The sequence below is a fragment of the Ahaetulla prasina genome, chromosome 2 (assembly GCF_028640845.1).
Source record: "Ahaetulla prasina isolate Xishuangbanna chromosome 2, ASM2864084v1, whole genome shotgun sequence".
Classification (NCBI taxonomy): Eukaryota; Metazoa; Chordata; class Lepidosauria; order Squamata; family Colubridae; genus Ahaetulla; species Ahaetulla prasina.
Window position 1 is genome coordinate 205,604,194 of NC_080540.1, and position 13,026 is coordinate 205,617,219.

General features: G+C 38.6%; 1 protein-coding gene across 3 annotated transcripts in view; it reads left to right on the plus strand.

The window, feature by feature from the left end:
- The window catches only part of SLC44A1 (solute carrier family 44 member 1), a 98,626-nt gene extending 91,249 nt beyond the window's left edge, over window positions 1–7,377 (plus strand). For 2 of the 3 annotated variants that reach the window (XR_009153758.1, XM_058171856.1), the window contains 2 exons: window positions 172–252; window positions 3,646–7,377. Coding sequence is in view for 2 of the 3 variants with exons in the window: in XM_058171856.1 (XP_058027839.1) it covers window positions 172–252; window positions 3,646–3,669 (105 nt within the window). In the remaining variant the exon portion in view is untranslated. Of the gene's footprint in view, window positions 1–171; window positions 1,997–3,645 lie in introns of those variants that run through there. The other variant, XM_058171855.1, reaches the window with a different exon arrangement.
- Window positions 7,378–13,026: the final 5,649 nt, after the last annotated feature.

Below are 13,026 nucleotides of genomic sequence, written 5' to 3' on the forward strand. Positions count from 1 at the left end.
AGCAGCAGAGAATTTTTCTTGTCCTATCTGGGAGTTGGTGACTTCCAAGTTTGGGGAAGATATAATGAAATTATCAACACTGCTTAAAAGGATTAAAGAAAAGGATAGAAGAGGATTTAGTATTTAGGTTCCAGAGAATAATGCAGGGAATTTTCCCCAACTATTTTCCAGGAATTTGTGGAGAACAGCAGAAAAGCATTGAAAGAAGCTGGCCGGGGAAATGGAGGTGAAGGCAAGGAGCTCAAACCAATGGTAGGTCCAAGAGAAGACATAGCTGCTCTTTTCCAAGAATTTCATTTGTACTTCCTATCCCTTTCTATTTTCACTGACTGTGCTTCTTCAGAAGAAGTGTTTGTCATTTGTGTCACTCAGGATGTTCTGCTTTTTCTATTTGTGAGCTTGCCTATTACCTGGATGGCAGAGTTTTTGTCACAGCTGAGAGCACCTCCCATAAAAGTAAGCTGAAAGGAACAGTATCTTCATTCTTCTCCTGTGTTTATGTCACCAAGGCTACTAGTAGTATTCACAATATTCTAAGGGCTAAAAACAGAGGGAAAGTGCTTATTTTAACAGTAGCACTTCAACTTATATACCACTTCACAGTGCTTTACATCTCTCTCTAAGCAGTTTACAGAGTCAGCATATTGCCCCCAACAATTTGGGTCCTCATTTTACCAACCTTGTAAGGCTGAGTCAACCTTGAACCTGATGAGATTCGACCTGCCAAATTACAGGCAGCCAGCAGTCAGCAGAAATAGCCTGTAGTACTGCATTCTAACCATTGTGCCATACCACTTCATAGTGCTTTACAGCTCTCTTTAAATGGTTTACAGGGTCAGCCTGTTGTCCCCAACAATCTGTGTCATTTTACCAATCTCAAAAGGATGAAAGGCTGAGTTAACCTTGAGCCAGTCAGGATCGAACTCCTGGCTTTGGACAGAGTTAGCCTGCAAGTCTGCATTCTAACCACTGCGCTACCAAGTGCTCTTGAAATATCAGACCTACAAGTAAAGTGCCTAAATATTCTACCTCTGATATCTCTTCCACCGCTCTGTCCTGGGTTGCTAATGGAATTCTGCAAGGGCCTGCAGCCACATCCAGATCACATGACCTCCTCACTGCGAACATCACTGCCAGATCCGTGATTGCCATTTGGCTGCAACTGATCTTCTGATATATTTGGTTGGAAAGCTCAGGGTGAAGTGGTCCTATCTAATTCACTGTCATATTTTATTTCTATTAGTAGCAACAATCAGATTATAGGGGTCTTTGAGGGGATGTTCTGCTTTGATGAAGGTTTGAACAAACCGTCTCAGTGAACTAAATTGTATCACAGCTTTGCCTCATTGAGGCAGTGTAGAGCACCTCTTTGAAACAAATAAAAGCAGTCTTGTGTAGTCTAATACTGTAAGCAATTCATTTAGGCTTCATTTAAGTTGCTATTCTCCCCTACCAGTAAGGAAATAGATACAGCAACTCCTTTCAACCTGCTAAAATATCATTTTTCCTAGTTTTGCTTCTTACCCCCTCCTCATCTCCTTTCTGTACCATTGTTCTTCTATGTTTTATGACTAATGAATAAATATATAATATATTGCTTATAACTGAGTATCAAAAACTCAGAAACAAGAGCAAGTTCATTAACATAGCATTATTACTGTAGTTTGTAGTCGGATTGAAATTAAAACATATGGGTACTTGCTTTTTTTCCCCCTGAATCAGCACCTGCTATGGAGAGACTGCACTGGGTCAGAAAGTTTCCCTCCCTGCTCTTTTCCCCTAAGTGACTCACATGCAAATTTACAATTAAAATGCCCAATCCGAAACAGCAGGACCAGTTCTCTGCATCCAACCAAGAGTCTCAGAGGCTGAACAGTCATTTGTTGGGGATATTTTAATGCTGTACAGTTTGGTGGCCCAATTGGCCCCTTCTGGGAAGAGAACCATGGAAGCCACCCTAAGCTTCTTGAAAGAAATACAGTGAAATAAATTATAGTAAGCATCTACAGTCCATAAATATATATATATATATATATATATATATATATATATATATATATATATATATATATATATATATATATATATATATACACAGTATATATATACAGTATATATATGTATATGTATATGTGTATGTATGTGTGTGTGTATGTATATATATATATATATATATATATATATATATATATATATATATATATATATATATATATATATATATATATATATATATATATATATATAGGTCTTTGGTTGTTCGGGTTTTCTCCGTGTAAAATTGAAGTGTCTTGGCGACGTTTGACGAAGTCTCATTCGTCATCTTCAGGCTTCAGCCGTGCTTCTGGGAGCAATGTGTGATCGCAGCTGTTTCTTCCTTTTAACTGCTAGTGGGGTTTGAACTGATTGGGTGGGAGCTTGGCTGTGCTCTGATTGGATGGGGTTTTCTGTGCTCTGATTGGCTGGGGTGTGTCCTGTGTTGGTGGGGGCTTGGTTGTGCTCAGTCTAGTCTGTGCTGCAGGGGATTTGAGCTGGTGAGCTGCATAGCTGTTGTTTGGCTTTGTGGTGGTGCTACATCTTCATAGTGGGTGTCAGTCTGCTGCATGAATGGATTGGAGGGGTTTGAAATGGCTAATGTTGCAGCTGCGGTCTGGCTTCTGGTCCTTGGTCGTGCTTCATGATCAGTGTGGGTTTGGGTCTGCTTTCTGGGTGGATGTGCGGTGGTGACATCCTGTGTGGACCTTGTGAGTGTGGGTCTGGTGTCATTCCTCGTGTTAGGGACTCGTTTGTCAATAAGGGCGGGTTTCCAAATGGCTGGTAGGCGGGAGGTGTCATCTCGTTTGTTCATGCTGTGTGGGCGTTTCTCTATCTCAATGGCTTCTCTGATTATTCTGTTGTTAAAGTGTTCAGTTTTGGCGATAGTTCTGGTCTTTTTAAAGTCAATATCATGTCCTGTGGCTTTAAAGTGTTGGACCAGGGAAGAAGTTGGTTCCTCTTTTTTGAATGAGTTCTTGTGTTCTTCAATGCGTGCACTTATTCTTCTGTTGGTTTGTCCAATGTACGTGGTGGGGCAGGCGGTGCATGGGATTTCATATACTCCTTGATTTTCTAACTCAATTTTGTCTTTGGGGTTTCTTAGGATGGTGGATATTTTTCTGTTTGTGCAGAATGCTGTCTTGATGTTGTGTTTGTGGAGGATCTTGCTGATTCTGTCTGTGGTGCCTTTTATATATGGGAGGAGGGCTGTGCCGTTTTCTTGTTCTCTGTCTTGGATTTTAGTGGGGGGTTCTTTTTGGATTAGCTTGGTAATCTTATTTGTTTGGAATCCATTGGATGTTAGTACGTTAGTGAGAGTGTCTAGTTCTAGGTGTCTAGATATATATAATCTAAAGCTTTCAAGTTGAACTTCAAACATTTGTGCCAAAGAAACAGATTCTTTCTCTCCTATGATGCATGTGTGTTAGTTTTAAAAACCTCCAATTTCCCACATATTTTTCGCCAAAGAAATGCAATACTGTGTCTATTCAAAATTTAAATGTAGTTATAATTTTAAAATTAGTATGGTTTCTTAATTATGCTCTTGATCTAGAAAAGTGATGTGTAATTTTTAACTTTCCCCCCCTCAATTTATAACTTCTTTTCCAGGTCTCTGGAGCAAGTTCATCTTGAAGCTGGTCAGCCGATATGGAAACCATTGACATTCCAAAACAATATCTATTTCTCTCTTTCTCTTTCTCTAGCTATCTCTCTTCTATATATATCTATATCTATATTATTTAAAAAGCAGCCAAAATCAGAGAAAAGGAACAGGGATTTAATACTTTTTTAATGATTATTTTTGTGAAACATGTACTCTTTTCATACGGGTGGCTTTTACAAGCAACTTTTATCATTGTTCCATTTTTAAAAAATCATTGTGATTCATGGTGATGTTATGATTGTAATCCGATAGAGATTTCAAAATTTGGAGGAGAATTCCACAATATTTAAAAATAATAAAGTTTTTCAGATTTGGAATAAAATATGTAGGTCAAATAAGTTCCCCACATTTTTATTTTTAATTAACATAACAGTTTAGAATTCAGATGGTTCTGGGAGGAAAACATCCTTTGTTAGAATTTTTTAATTAATTGGAATCAGAATGGATAATATATTAATCATGTTGGATTTTGTTGCTTCTTTGTAATGGGATACCAATAGGATCAAATAAGTTTAGTATATTCAGTTTTTTTGTATTATATAATTTAAGACATTAAAAAAAACACACAACCCAACTCCTCAGGTATTAAGATATTGAGACAGCCCCTGAATCTGTGAAGGACAAACTAAAGATGTATGAGGAAGAATGAGTTTAATATGCAACTTCCGTCCTGTGTTATCTTATTTTTGCCTGTTAGGTTTAATCTTGTCCTTTGCACATTGTTTTTTCTTTGAACTAAGCAGATTCTTCACTTAAACAATTTAATAACAACATTCTGATGCTCAGCCTTATATATGCTCCATTGTTGTTCATTCATAACAATATGGAAAGATTTTAAGAATAGAGACAAACTGTACTACTATACAAAAAATAAGTACTGTAAGTTGCTTGTGGTTTTTGTTTTGTTTTGTTTTGTTTTGTTACTGTTGACCCCATATCTGGGACATATTTCATTATACATTATACATAATTCAGTGGAGTATAGTAGGAAAGAGCACATAAACATCTTTTTGAAATGTCACTGTCTTAGTATATAATGTAGGTCTTAAAGCAGTCTCTGTATATTCATGATCACGGGACCTGAGAGCCACATGAATACTTCAGAAGCTTCCAGAAAGCAATATTTCTCTCCCATTTCATCTTCATTTTTAGAATAATTTTCTGTAATTGTTTTAGTAACATGCTGCGTACTGAGACTCTTGTGCTTCTAAAAGTGTATGCCTCTTGTAGTGGGATGTGGAGAATATCAGAACTCTTGGGTATGTGGAAAGTAATTAATTTGCCAAACTAAGATTTGTTTGGATGGTAGTAACATTACTAAGTTTATTTGGGATCTTTTCAGTCTTTGGTACCAAGAATATAAATAAGAACTCTTACATTGAATCTTGATCTTAAATTGATATTGTTGGCCTTTTTAATCTCTTCTTTTTCTGATAACATAGTTTCTTAAACTTGAGATGGAAAGTTCATCCATTCATTCAGATGATAAATGGACAGTAATCTATTCAAATGATATTTAATGACAAATTTATATGAGAAAATACTATTGGGGATGTTTCTCTTTAAAGAAATATATCAACAAATTTTTTTCTCTGTGCTTAATTGCCAAATGTTATTTCATTTGTCTTAGTAAGTTACCAATCTTTTCTCCTGAGAAATGGGTATCTTTTTTTCTTTTGCATTCCCTGCTTTCACTCAGTCTAACCAATGCCTCTTACAGTATCCTCTATCCCCTTCCCAGCTTCATAAAATAATGGTCTGATAGCTCTACTTGTATCCTAATAGATTGTTTTATTCTTCTATCAGCCCTTATCTCTACCCCTGCCCCAAACTGTAGTAAATGTTATCTTGGAATTTCACTAGAAGAAAATAGAAAAGGAAGCACAGATAGGAGAATGCTGTACTTTAAACCCATTTGCCTTTCTGCACAACTCTCATTCAACATCCATGATAGTTCTTTGCTATCATGTACAATTTCTCTCCTATTTGACTGGAAACACATGGAAGTATCACTACGTTTTTTGATATAAAGATGTTTAGGACCCTCAGGATACTTTCATGTTAAGCATGCATTCTGGAAAGCACATCTTGGTTTTCCTTTGATCATGTTGGAATAGAACTATGGAATAGTTTAACCATAAACTATGGTTTATGGAATAGAACTATGAGAAGTCATTTGGTACCATGTCAGATATTTGAATGATTGATCTATAATGGAAATTGATTTTTGAAACATTCTTGAGAGGAGATCATCTTCATACCCTAATTTCATAAAAGTTTGTCTTCTAATAGTTGGGATCATTTTCTTCCTTTTTATCAATAGTCTTTCACTTTCAGGATATTGCTTACTTCCGATATTTTCTGAAGGCTTGATCCATGTCCCTCATTCATTAGACAGTTGACTCTTATTCTAGATCAGCTTTCTAGGGATGCTCTTAAGATACAGTATAGTCCTTGAGATAATCAACTCTTATGTTAGTCAAGTTATAACTTTGTAAGTAATTTAGGAAGCAATTGAGAAAACTGGCTGCTTCTTTTGCATGGGGTTCATAACCAGGAGACAAACTAGTAAGATTGTTCCTGATCATCTCACCAAAAATCATAATACACCCAAAGCTAGCATGATTGGGCCAGAACAACTATTTTAGATCTTTAGGGTGCAGGATAATATTGTTATGGGGAAACATCCTGTAGTTTGAAGTATTAACCAGAAACGTGTTTCTGCTTCTGGTTTTTGTATTAGATCAAGCCAAAAGCATGATTGGTAAACCTTGCTTTCCAGAAGGTTCCAGAGTTTGACAAGGCTCCTTCCCTATTAATATGAATAGCCAGAGACCTCTGGAAGAACTTCATTGCCTGTTGGTAGCTTTCATTTATCAAGTAATCAGTTTTGTGTGTTAAATTCCTTTCTTCATTCTGAAATTTACTATGTAATGAATGCTAATATTTCTCTGTTTGGCTTGATGTAACGATAAATGCTTATAGTGTAATTGCAGAGAATAATTTCATGATCTGTTTTATGCTATATATTCTTTTGTTACAATTTTTTAAAGAAACTATTTTTGTTAATATAAAAGTAAATATTTCAGAGTAAAATTTTTAAACTTTATTGCACTAAATGCAGATATGGAGAGAAAAAAAAGGAATGCCTCAGTAGTTGAATCACTCCAGAAAATCTTTTGGGAGAAGAGCTACTGCTCTAGGTAAGCTTAGCTAACAGTTATGAAAATAGGTGTAGACACAAGGTGACTGGCTACCAGTGTTTTTATATATGGCTGTTTTGATTCTGTGCTTCCTTTCAAAGGATGAGACCTTTTCAAACTGCTGCTGAATGAAACATAGCATTCTGTAATTAACTGGTGGTCTTTGCTGTGTAACTAAATGCTTCAGTTAATTTTTATAAATCATATAACATCTCAATCTTTTCAGGCTACTTGCAATAAAATTCAGGACAGTTTAAAAGAAGAAGAATCTTTTCTCAGTCAGTCACATAATCCAATTATGAAACTATAAATTTAGCAAACTAGATTAGCCTCTGTTCCTGCTAACATGCTGATTTTACCTATGTGAATTATGCCATGAAATTTCATTTTAAGGTAGCTGACACAAATCAAGGTTTGAAATGCACGTCTTAGCAGGAACCAAGGTATTAGTCTAGGCTTAATCTAGAGCACTGCTTTAAATCTCTTTTAATGTAAATATTACATGTTACTGTAACGATATTGGAGAAGAATTATGAGGAGGAGCCTTAATATACAGGAGGAAGTTCTGTAGCTTTGCCCTGGCACTTAACTTCAGATGTAGATTGTTGTAAATCACTGAAGTGATATTTATTGTGAAAGAAATCTGGATTTAGCAGATTGAAAACTACAGCAATTGGACCACAAACAGAAAAGGAACGGCAAGACACTTAAGTAGCTCCTCCAAGGTTTTCTGCCACTGACTTCTACTTCAACAATGACTCAAGATAGGAGACCTGGATTAGACTCACCACTAACATCATCACAATTCCTGCATCCCAGGCTCCACAAACTTGTGTTCTCTGCTTGCTGAAAGCCTTGAGAAAGGAGATGCTTTTGGGTTTGAACTTGCAACTAGAATTGTAAAGAGAAACAAATTTTTGTATTTTTGTATACCTTGATTGTGCAGCATTTTTATATACAGGTCCTGTTTTACAAATAAAATTGGTTTCTTAACCTGGTGTTTAAAAAGTTTTATGGATATTACTTCTCTTAGGAGCTGTGATCTTCAAGATGAACATGTCCCCTATTTTCTGGCAGAAAGGGATACTTCAGGCTGGTAGCACCTGGAGACTTCTGAGACATTTTAGCAAGCATGAAATGGCACCTGACTGATCAAATTAATTGCTTAAGCAGTGATATATTTAGGCAGAACTTAGTAAAAAATAGAGTTATCCTCTGGTAAGGGGGGAGGGGGCAACAAATTTTACAAATAAATAAATGCAATTGGGATTGCTTTTATGAAGATCCAAGCTAATAGTTTTGCAAAGCATAAGGATGCTTCTAACATTTTACTATTAACCAAGAAGTAGCAAGATTTTCCTCCAATCAACTTTTATTTTGAAATGTACATTTTCTCATTTGGAATAAGGCCATTTATGAATCTCATAAATTCATTAATAAAATTATTTTCCAGTTGGGTACATCACTAACTCTAATCAATTACAATTCCATTAATTCTGTTTAGTCTTCCATAAGACTAATGGAACATGATTTTTTATGATGACATGCTACAGTGATCCAGCAGCAAAATTTAATTTTCATCCATGTCCTGAAAATGTCCTGTCCCATATATTTTTTTCAATTGGATTCTTAATTCTTGCAATATAACTAACTGGTGATACCAAAAGCAGTGTATATGATTTTGTAATTCAGAAGTGATTTAATCAAGTATTACATTTTTTAAAAAATTCAATATTCTCGGTTAAACTAAACATTCCGTTTTAGTAATCCTGATATTAAGGAACTCTAGTTCCTTGGCTTATTTCTTTAAAATATTTTCTCATTTCTAGTGCTGTTTTAATAGTTAAGTCCCCGAGAGCAGATTTCTTCTGATTGTTCTAGGGAACAAAATTGAAGGCAACTTTGTTAAATTTGGACTCAAGAAAGGGATGCAACTTCCATTTTGTTTTAAGCACACCACATGATATAGTACTTTGACACAATTTTTTTTTTAAGACAACCCGATTTCTCTTCCGATTGTAAATATCTTTCATTCTTCTTGCTTTGGCCAGACTGGAAGACAGGAAATCTTGATTTGATTATCTTCCTACTTGGTTTCATTTGTCTGAATAAATGCTTGTTTTAATAATAGAACTCTTTGCCCTCTAAATGTCTCAGCATCTCCATGGGCTGGTGAAGGTCCTATCCCCTGTAAAATAACAAGCTCTTGTAAAAGCCATGGAAAATCATCTCCATTATTTTAGTTGGGATTTGCTGAAATTTCTTCAGCACTGAACATGGGTTGGATTTCGAAGCCAGTTGGAGAGGATTTTTCACTCTAGTGCTTTATGCTTTCCAAGTTACCTCTGTCATCTCTTCCACTGTTGATTGTTTCTTTTGCTAATTCCTAGCTGAAAAATTGGAGCAAGGCAAATGGAAGTTTTTCCTGCTCCCTTTAAGAAGTCATTATGCATTAATGCGTTTATGGGGATTATATACAAGCATTCTGAAAGATATCGTGAAATAGGGATGGTTTTTATTGATCTTAAGCAACCAAGATTTTTTTTCATTTGGTGTTGCACACTATGAAATCAGTTATTCTTAAATGAATTTATATTTCGCCTATCAAAAATTATTAAGTGCTATATTCTAAATTAGAACACAATTTCTATTCTGGAAACAGGCATTCTCCAGACAGGTGGGAAAACGGCAGTCAGGCATGGGTTAACTCTTGTGTCAAGCTTGCAGGACCGAGTCTTTAATTTGTTTCAAGCCCCGCCTTATCCTGTTGTCTCTCCAGTTTTTTACTCGGTCCCAAGCTGGACCAACGTGTCTTCCTGAGCTCCTAAGTTAGATCTAGCTTTAGATTTATTTTGTGATTCTATTTAATCAAGTTTCAGCGTTATTTCCAATATTTACAAAGGATTCAGATTTCAGTCTTCAAGCAGCAAAAGGAGAGCGGCAGAAGCTATGTATCTTGCCGGCTGGCAGATTCATTACTCAGCAACCTCCCGGGACTCAGAGAGGTTTGCTTAGCTTCCCAACTCTGCAAAGGGGGCGGAGTTTTTCTGCACGCTGCGTTTCACAGCCTTTGCTGAGCAGCTAAAACGGCGCACCGAGAGATCTATTACAACCCTTATCTTTCCGATCTCAGCTGCAGCTGCGGAGAACAGTCTGGCTGATGCTACGGAATCCTCCTCACGCAAGTATACCACCGGCTGGTGAAATCGTGGGGGAAGTAGAGTGGGGCCTCTTACTTGAGCTTTGCCTCTGAGGCCACAAGGGGCAGTTTATATTGGCGCGATCTCTCGGAACGGCTAATTTTGGCGCGAAAAGACTCCGGGCGCCATTTTGGAGGCAATTAAAGTTCTTTAGCCGGTCGCCATATTGGGAAGCGATTCTTAATAAGCTTTTGCCTGCTTATTCCCGAGGATTATTAAAAAATGAGCAAAAAGACCAATAAAGAAAGAAATATCACCTCCCGGGTTCCTGAGGATGTCCCAGGGGAGGGAACATCAGCCCCTACAGGCAGATCTTCCAAAAGTAAGGGATCTGAACTCAAATCCAAACCCACGGTGGAGGAAAGGAGACAAGGCATTAGAAAAGGCAGTCTCCAAGGCCCAGCACCAGGCCTCTCTCACTTCCAGACCTCAGTCCACTGTGAGTACTACTCCTTCACGGGAGGAGGAACAGTCCCCCCACAGGGCAGCATCTGTTACCTCTTTACCTCCTAATTGGTCACCAGATCAACCAACTACAGGATCTACCCCAATCCCGATAGATGGGGCCCCTTTGTTTCAGACTATGCCAGAAACTGATTTAAGACCAATCCAACATTCTAATACCAGGGAGCCCATTCAAACAGAGCCCCATTCCAATCCTATCCAGGGCCAGGGGGGCTTACAGCTTCCTCCGGAGTTTGGGATTCTCATTGCTGATGCAATTCGATCCAGCTTCAGGCAATGTTATCAGCAGGAGTCTAGGCCTCAAGCTCCTCCAGCCAGATCTCATCAGGAACATCTAGGTTCTGAAGACATCATGTCAGAACACGGTCAGACGGTATCTCCTGACCATTCAGATCAAGAATATTTGTCAGAGGGAGAGATCCCTAGGGATGAGGCCCTTTCAGAAGATGAAGGCTTAGATCTTGAACAACCAGCCTTCATTGGATTATTTAATCCTCAAGTCTTTAAATCACTATTACATAAGGCCCAAATGACCACCCGATTGGGAGAAGTGGCCACAACTAGAATTAGTAGGGAAAAAGGGGATGATCCCTCTACTACTTTATTTTCTGAACCAGCAATAACAGCAGACGCTGTACCGTCCCCCAAACTATTTACAGATGTGGTTCAACGACAATGGGGAGTCCCAGGTTCTGGACCTTTTCCAAACAGCCTAGACAAACGTTTATATAATATGACTTCTGAAATGTCCAACCTCCTACAGGTACCGGCAGTAGACAATCCTATAGTCTCTCTTTCTGCCACCTCCCACATAACGGGACCCCCAGAGGAATATCTTCGTCCTGAAGATAAAAGGGCTGAAAAGGTTCTAATAAAAGGGCATCAGGCGGCAGCTTGGTCAGTGAAGGCGGCTGCTTCAGCATCCTTTTTCAACAGAGCAACCATCATCTGGTTGAAGCAGTTACAAGCAAGGACAAACCCAGCAGATACAAGATCCCACCAGGACCTTAACAAGATCATTGCAGCACTAGAATACTCGGCAGATGCCACACTCAATGCCGCTCGTTTCGCATCCAAGGCCATAGGCTCTTCTATCACTTCACGCAGGCTCCTTTGGCTTCGTAATTGGCAGGCAGATGTAAAAAACAAATGGAGACTAGCCTCATCCCCCTTTTCAGGAGAAAAATTGTTTGGGGAGTCACTTGAACCCCTCTTGATTGAAACAAAAGATAAGCGGAAGATCCTTCCATCATTGTCCAGGCGCTCTGACGTTCGCTCAACTCCTTATTCTCGTCATCAGTCCTTTCGGGGTTCCGATTCCAGCTTCTACCAGTCACGTCAACACAGACCTTTTCAACCCAGAGGCTCCTTTCAACAGGACAATCAGGTCAGAACACCTTACAAGATTTCTTCCAGAAAGCCCTTCCGTGGGGGTAGGGAAGGCTCCCGTGAGATCTAAGTAATTCACTCTCTTCCCTCCCATTGGCGGACGCCTGTCCCTTTCTCCGCCCACTGGGAATCTACTATTTCGGATGCTTGGGTTCTACAGACTATTAGGGAAGGTCTCTTTTAGAATTCACCTCTATTCCCCTAGGTTTTTATTCCTTGTCCCATTTCACGACAGTCATAACCGTGCTATCATGGAAGAGGCCATTACTCATCTCTCCAATATCAAAGCTATTCAACAGGTTCCACAGTCTCATCAGGGCAAGGGGTTTTACTCTAGACTTTTTGTAGTAGCTAAACCCTCGGGGGGATGGAGGGCAATTCTGGACCTTAAATCCTTAAATAAATTCATTGCTTATCGAAAATTTAAGATGCAGTCCTTACATTCTATTTTAGAAGCCATTCACCCAGAGGATTTCATGGCTTCAATAGACCTAACAGAAGCTTATCTTCATGTTCTTATTGCCCCGGGACATAGAAAATACCTCCGTTTCTGTTACAATGGCCAACATTTTCAATATAGGGCCCTTCCGTTTGGTTTATCTTCAGCCCCTAGAGTGTTCTCCAAAGTCATGGGAGCCTTAATTGGTCACATTCGCACTCATCCCATCCGTATCCAATTCTACCTGGATGATATTATCATCATGTCCCGATCTGAGCCCTTGGCTCATCGGGACCTAAACACCACTATTCATATACTACAGGAACATGGTTTTTCCATAAATTGGGCCAAAAGCCACCTCTCCCCTTCCAACATTATCTTACACCTGGGAGCTATCATAGATTCCAAACAGTCATTAGTATTCCTATCCCAGGATCGCCAGAATAGTCTCAAGGATCTGGTCAGACAGATCATTTATTCCCGATCCAGTTCCTTGAAATCTCTTTCCCAACTATTGGGGAAGATGGTTTCCACTTTTGGAATTGTACCCTGGTCTCGCTTACACAGCAGGGAACTACAATGGACCTTGCTCCCGTATCAACGAAGAGGCCAGTCCACATCACTAACAAG